The sequence below is a fragment of the Coptis chinensis genome, chromosome 4 (genome assembly GCF_015680905.1).
Source record: "Coptis chinensis isolate HL-2020 chromosome 4, ASM1568090v1, whole genome shotgun sequence".
In the NCBI taxonomy this organism is placed as follows: Eukaryota; Viridiplantae; Streptophyta; class Magnoliopsida; order Ranunculales; family Ranunculaceae; genus Coptis; species Coptis chinensis.
The window spans coordinates 39952372-39960257 of NC_141459.1; the positions used below are offsets into that span (position 1 = coordinate 39952372).

Sequence of the window (7886 nt, forward strand, 5' to 3'; positions counted from 1 at the left end):
ATAATACCATTAAACGGAGATCATGCTAAGTGGAAAATCCATTTGCAAGACATACTATGCCTCATTAATCTTTTATAATCTTCTAACTTATGTCTTAATAAGTTTATACATTAATTATACTTAACTAGCATCTGTGCACGTGCCTTGCACGTGGTAAGGACCCATCCATTGCCCAAAAAGTTCATACCACATTAGCACAGGAAGACCTGCCAGATTATACAAAACAAAAAGTGAAAATAATTTTGGTGTCTAAAACTTTTTTATAAAATTATGTTAGCATACTTCTAGTTGACAATAGCCTTGCATGCCAAAACAATATGGAACTGATAGGAACACCATGATAACAAAAGACATGTTTGTTTGCCAAGTGACGAAGGTGAAAAAATAATGTAGTGCTCATTATAAATTTGAGATGAAAACTCTACTTAACATGGCAAACATGGAATTGAAGAACAATGCTTCGTCTGGATTTGAATAAAGAAGATTCTTTTATTAGTCTCATCATAATCATGAACATGAGGAGAAAAATAACAACTCAAAGCCCATCCAAATACCAACTACTTGTGATTCTCTTTACGACTGCACATTTTTAAAACAAGTCAAATATACTCATTACAAATATAGGTCCCATCGTTCATATATTCTAAAAATAATTCCAACAAACTGAATGAGAATGGCCAAGAAAAACATTTGCAATATGATACTTCCATTACAACAATGACATTCAAATTTATCAAAGTGAGCAATGTCGGCGCTAAAAGACTTGGTGTCAATGATCCCGACGTCGTTATATTCCCAAGTTTACTTTGAAATCCCAAAGCTTTTTCATGGTTATCTGAATTTTATCCCAAATAAAAAACTTGTACTCTTCAAAAGAGAACCTTGTCAACAGAATGAACACCGGTATCTCGTTGAAGTTGACACTATAAACATGAAGGGAAAAAAAAAAGTTATACATATTGTGATGAATATACTTAAATTGCCATAGGCCACACTACATCTCCCATATCCGGACTTCGATAGTAATTACTAATAGGTTTAGTAGAGAGGACACTGTTGGGGCATATGATCTTCTAGTTGTCAAAGCTCAGAAACACTGTAGTTAAGATGTTCATTTCTTCCACTACCATCTGAGACAATATAATCACATATTAGAACAAAAAAAATTCCAACACACACAAAAAAAAACACCCAAGTTCAGGTCAACTTTGTTCTTACCTGAACACCTTCCATTTCACACCGATCACCCACGTCAAAAGGGTGCATGACAAATAAGAAAATGATGGCTTCAAATACCATCTTGCAGGTGTTTCCAAACATGAAACCTACCGGAAGGAGCTGTGTGCTTCTAACAACCAGAAGTTGCGTGGTTGCAATTCCAAGTATGAGAAGCCAAATAACCAATATTATGATCCCCATAACAGCGTTCACCATGTGGTGGAGTTGGTTTACAGCTGTTTTTGTATCGCCCAGGGTCAAGGCAAGGGCTTTCCTTTCTCTCAAAGCATTAACCTGAAATCAAAAGGTGCAGCAAATTAAATTGTATTCCTATTTGTTTTTGCACAAATTTAAGTTTGAAAACACATATTACAATTGCAACAAAGAATGAAGTCAAGACATTCTTCTTCTTTACAATTCCCAACCCCCAGGGTGATAAATTGATGACATCTATCAAAGGAGGATAACAAATCCAGAACCTGGGCAATTGGCATGATGACTTTTAATTTAAACTGTATAATTGAAACGAAGAACAGGGTCAAAGATCTTTACCACCCAATTCTTAAGAGATGCTTTCTTGACCCTCTTGGTTTCCGCTGCTCCTTCAAACAAACTCATTGTCTTTGAAGCTTCATCCTCTCTTATGAAACGCATCAGATCCTCTAGATAGATATACCTGTCACCAAGAGACAGAACATGCGAACTTAAGAGAATGGCAATTGATAGGAAGCATATAATAATCCTATTTGCTTCCCCTATAATGTCACATATGGTCTACTGCTCTTGCTAAAAGCCTTCTCAATCAAATGCCAAGATAATGCCAACAAAACTGCTCCACTTAATGTGAAGAAGAACCCAAGCAAGTACTTCGCTATGGCCATCTAACACCTCGATGTTAAAAGTTTAAGCTGTGCATACACTAACTGCACACAATCACTGCCAAATATATTGGCCTAAGATCCTCTAAATTACAAAGCAAATACAAAATAGACAATTTGCTTTGATGTTTACATGACCTGCACTATTTGGAAGTACCTTATAAAAACTGTTAAAATACAAACCCCCTAAGGCCCGATTTGACATATTGACAGGCAGAACTTCAAACTTATATAATATGCTTTGCTCTAGCTTATGGTGCTGGAATACAATGTGTAAGTGTGGTGCTATTGCTTCTTTTACCCATTGGTCTCTTCAAAGGTGTTCCGTTAGAAAAGAATATATGTAAGATTAACCTGAAGCAATGCCACTAGTGCAGAAAACGTGGTAGCTTCTATCTGCAATGTCCACACTTTATGTTACAATTCTAATTTAAATCTTAATTGGTGTTCCTTGGAATACTACAATCAAGATGTTTCCTTTGATAAGTAAAAGTAATTTAATATCCTCATACTGATCTGTATGCTCATTTATACTAAGATCTCTAAGTAGATTACATTGTCTAATCGATCTCCCGAGGAACCGAGCCCACCAACATAAGATTACTGAAATCCAACTTCAACAACTGCTACAATCTCTAAATCTCTTTAGGAATCTCCAAGGGCACAAAAGGCAAATACAAATTCCAATTACAAAATTTAACAGCTCTAACATCTTTGGATGTATACTGCCATATTGATGCCTTGACGGAGACATTAAAAAGGAGCAATCACCAGACAAAACACAAAGGCACAAAGGCCTTAACTATGTGTGCCATCCTTCAGGAACTATAGACAATGAATGCACAATACTAAGGAACAAATCATTCTCGTATCATCACAACACTAATAAAACTTACTAATCGTAACATGCATAAAGTTTAACATTGAACAATGACTGTAACTCATAAGCTTAATAATTGTCATAAAGGTCCACATAAAGATTTCTCTATTTTGGTTTCATCAAAACACCATTGTCAGCTTAGGACCAAGGGGTAACACTAAAGCTTGTAACCAAGGTGTTTAACTTTCAACTACATGCTACTATATATACGTCGATCAATTCAGAGTACCACAACAATAAAGAAGTTGTAGATCAGTTTCCTTTTTCTCCAAAAGTGAACCATAGCCATAAAAAACTTTATTTTCCCAGCGTAAAGGTGGTACAATCACCATCATTATATCACTGCCTCAAACCTCTACTATAAAACTCTTGGGCCATGAATTGTTACATGAAGTGGTAGAGATAACAAATTAAATCAATTCGAACAAAGTAATCCCAAAAAGTGATAAACCTGAATCTGAGGCACATGAAAGATGATTAACAGAATAATAGTAAACACTACATCTATCCTTTCTTAATAAAAAAATATGGAAATCTTTAATTAGCTTAGGCTGTAGACTTCATGTTTCTAATAGTTTTAAGATCTTCATTGTACCTAAAGAACCAGATGAACCATATATAGAGACATGTCAGAATACCAGTGCTAACACCTATAGATTGTAAACACGATCAATGAACATGATATAGATTGTATCCTTGCATGTTTCTTCTTCTTCAGAACTCAATAGTGGTTCACAAACTATATCTTCTTTTAAATTATCACGGAAATTTATACACTGAAGCCATTCTGGGTAAATTTCGTGAAATAAATGCATGTTTATATTTACTAATTTACACCAAATAGTTTAGAAAAATTCCTAAAATTTATAGTCAGAGAGAGGAAAAATGTTCTTTTCTTCAAAGAAAAGTTCCTGACCTCCAACACCTATCCTTAACTAAAGTATTCTTAAATGTATGAGCACTTAAGATCATGTTAAAGTAATTCAATGCAAATCTTTTTTCTTAAATAGAAAAGGATATCAAAGTTTAATGTAAGGTTAACACCATTTCTGATTAAGCCTACTAATATAAAATAGAGTTTGAATGACATCAACATGCATACCTTATAGATCGAGATTGGATGTGCCTGCTTTGAACATGCTTCCAAGAGAGAGAAGATAGTAACGAAGACGGCTGGGAAATTGGTCGTAGAGATGGCTTGGAACAATTGCCTTTACCAATTATGTAGAACCAGAGGATTCAATTCAATTCAGTGTATATTTACTTGATTAAATTCTAAAGAGATTAAAATTGTTTATATAGAGTTTACAAAATAGGAAACAACAAAATTCGGTGGCTTGAGAAACATGGGGCGCAGGTCGCTCCCTATTTAGGCTAGAAAAGGGCGCGGGTCGCTACCAATTCAATCGACATCCTGGACATCGCGTTGGAGCTGGTCGCGCTTCTATCCATTATTATATTTGGGCGCAGTGTCGCTACTTCTATACACGTAGCGCGTATCACAGCTTTCTACACTCCCCCTTAAGTTGGTGCATAGATATCAATCATGCCCAACTTGTCAACTGAGCTGTCAAACACCTTGTGGGATACACCTTTGGTAAGAACATTAGCTAATTGCTCCTCAGAGGTTACAAACGGAAAACAAATAACCTTCCTGTCAAGATTTTCTTTAATAAAATGACGATCAACCTCCACATGCTTTGTCCCATCATGCTGAACTGGATTATGTGCAATTTGAATGGAGACTTTATTATCACAATGTAAATCCATAGGCTTTTGAAGTTCGAAGCCCAATTCCATCAAGACAGTACGAATCCATAACAATTCAAATACTCCCTGTGCCATACCTCAAAATTCAGCTTCTGCACTCGATCTGGCAAAAACTTTTTGCTTCTTACTACGCCAAGCGACAAGATTTCCACCGACAAAAGTGTAATATCCTGATGTAGACCGTCTATCAGTTTTATCACCAGCCCAATCTGCATCTGTGTATCTAACAATATCCAATGCATCATACTTTCCAAACAGTAAACCTTTGCCAGGTGCTTTTTTCAAATACTTTAGTATACGAAAGACTGCATCCATATGTTCTTCATTAGGACAATGCATAAATTGACTAACCGCACTCACAACATAAGCAATATCAGGTCTAGTATGAGATAGATAGATTAACCTTCCTACAAGACGCTAATACCTGCTTTTATCAGTAGGAACTTGGTCATAATGAATGGCAAGTCCGTGATTTATCTCAATGGGTGTCTCCATCGGTTTGCAATCCAACATCCCGGTTTTAGTAAGAAAATCAAGGACATACTTCCTCTGTGAGAGTGAAATCCCCTTTTTAGACCTTGCAACTTCAATACCTAGAAAATACTTCAGTTGGCCTAGATCCTTCATTTCAAATTCCTTCGACAAATACTTTTGCAATTCATTTATTTCCTTCGGATCATCTCCTATAACGATCATATCATCAACATACACAATTAGAGCTGTAATCTTACCATCCTTGTGTTTGATAAACAAGGTATGGTCAGAATTGCTCTGTTTGTACCCAAAAACTTTCATTGACTGTGTAAGTCTTCCAAACCAAGCTCTTGGAGACTGTTTTAGGCCATACAAAGTCTTCTTCAGTTTACACACCTTCCCAACATCTTTGGGATGGTTCTTCACACCTGGAGGCATATCAATGTATACTTCCTCCTCCAAGTTCCCATTCAGGAATGCATTCTTCACATCAAGCTGGTGCAAGGGCCAATCTCTATTTGCTGCAAGTGAAATTAAAATCCGAACTGTATTAATTTTCGCTACAGATGCGAAAGTCTCCTCGTAATCAATTCCATAACGTTGTGTGTATCCCTTGGCAACGAATTTTGCCTTGTATCTATCAGTAGTTCCATCTGCATTAAGCTTCACAGTAAACACCCAACGACATCCAACAATCTTCATTCTAACAGGCATATCAACTACCTCCCATATTACATTCTTTTGAAAGGCTTCCAATTCTTTATTCATTGTTTTTTTCCATTTTGAATCTTTCAAAGCATCCTGCACGTTACTAGGAATAGATATAGTAGACAATTGATTTATGACAAGTGCATGGATTTCAGAAAGGCTATGGTTAGACATAGAGTTAGCTATAGGGTATTTAGCATTGGCTTTGATGTCTGGTTCATATTGTTTCTTAGGAATTCCCTTACTATCTCTTTGTGATTGTCTAGGTTCAAGACTTTCTACCCCAACAGACTCATTAAAGGTTATAGGAGGTACCTGAAGCGGAGCATTCTGATCGAGATCTTCAGTTATTGATGTAGAAGGGGAAATGTCGTGTACTACAGTTTCAAATACATCCGGATCATGTGCTTCCGTCTCTACTGTTACAAGATCAATTTCTACTTCAGGAACTTCAAATCGTTCCTCTAAGTGTTCCAATTCTTCAAAGACATCAGGATTCTCTTCACCGCCACTCTCCCCCTGAAGGGAAGACTGGGAAACTCCCCCTGAGGAATACAGGTATGTTTCATGGAATGAGACATCAAGGGATATATACATCTTGGCATTAATCGGATCATAACACCTATACCCCTTCTGAAACTCAACATAACACACAAAAATACACTTATTCGCACGAGGATCAAGTTTACTTCATTCTAGTTGTGGGATATGAACATAAGTTGTACATCCAAACACCCGAGGCTCCAAGTTAGGCATAGATGGGATGGACAAAAGTGTATGGAGTTTCGGATAAGGATTCTGGAACTCAATTACCCGTGAGGGAGTACGGTTGATAACATAGGCTACTGATTTCATTGCTTCACCCCAATAAGATCGAGGTACATTCATGCCAAACAAGGAAGCACGAACAACCTCCAACAACTGCCTGTTCTTCCGTTCAGTTAAACCATTTTGTTGGGGGGTACCAGAATTGGAGGTTTGATGACGAATTCCAATTCTTTTGCAAAATTCAGACATGAGGCCATTCACAAATTCTCCACCATTATCAGACTGAAAGACCCTGATAGATTGTTGATACTGCGTCGCCTCCATTTTGTAAAAATTAGTAAACATCCCATATACATCACTTTTGTTTTTCAGTAACGACACCCACGTCATGCAAGTGCAATCATCAATAAAAGTCACATAATATCTAGCTCCAGAAAATGAAAAAACTTTGGCAGGACCCCAAACATCAGAATGAATTTTCATAAAAGGAACAGGACATCTATTAATACTTGGTGAATATGAAATACGGTGGCTCTTAGCCAGTTCACAAATGTCACAATGAAACTCAGACTCACTAACAACTGAAAATAACTGAGGTTGCAACCTCTTCAAATAACTAAAAGATAGATGACCTAACCTACGATGCCATAACCACACAACTTCTTTTGTATTCTCGACCCTATTAACCTGATTAGCTTGCCCCTGAAAATTCTTTTGTTTCTCGCCGCCAAAGTCCGTAGTACGGTTTCCTTTCTAACACCATAACTAAGAATCACGAAAATCGTAATGTCCTGAAAAACACAGAAAGATGAATAGAATGTCACAGTACATGCAAGTGCGAGGATAATTTGACAAACAGACAAGAGGTTATAATCAAGGGATGGAACAACTAAGACAGATTCAAGAGTGGGGGTGTTAGATAACTCAATAGACCCTTCTCCGCTAACCGGAGTTGGAGTACCATCAGCAGTAGAAACAGCAGTCTGAGGTGAAGGTCTAAGACTTTTCACAAGGTTTGGGTCATTTGTCATATGGTCAGATGCACCTGAATCAATTATCCATGTATTATTCGAAATAACCTTACCATTCATACCTGATTGCGCGACACTAGCCGAAGCATTCTCTCCATTCACAACATTAGCAATGGCGGCCTTGCTTAAATTCTTTTGTGACCTCTTCGAGAAGTCCCA

The 7886-nt window shown here is 37.0% G+C and overlaps 1 protein-coding gene across 1 annotated transcript; it reads right to left on the bottom strand.

Annotated features, from left to right (window-relative positions):
- Positions 1-1073: 1073 nt before the first annotated feature.
- Positions 1074-4821, bottom strand: LOC147503480 (mechanosensitive ion channel protein 6-like). Its single transcript, XM_086604859.1, has 4 exons — positions 4532-4821; positions 1771-1894; positions 1219-1512; positions 1074-1130 (listed from the first exon to the last, which is right to left on the bottom strand). Exons 1-4 carry the CDS (start codon positions 4819-4821, stop codon positions 1074-1076), a joined length of 765 nt encoding a protein of 254 aa, XP_086460985.1.
- Positions 4822-7886: the final 3065 nt, after the last annotated feature.

Coding starts and splice junctions, on each gene's coding strand:
- LOC147503480 (XM_086604859.1), bottom strand. CDS start 4,821: ATGGCACAGGGAGTATTTGAATTGTTATGGATTCGTACTGTCTTGATG. Junction 1,513..1,770: donor CATCTCTTAAGAATTGGGTG/GTAAAGATCTTT, acceptor TTTTGATTTCAG/GTTAATGCTTTGAGAGAAAG. Junction 1,131..1,218: donor GTGAAATGGAAGGTGTTCAG/GTAAGAACAAAG, acceptor ATATTGTCTCAG/ATGGTAGTGGAAGAAATGAA.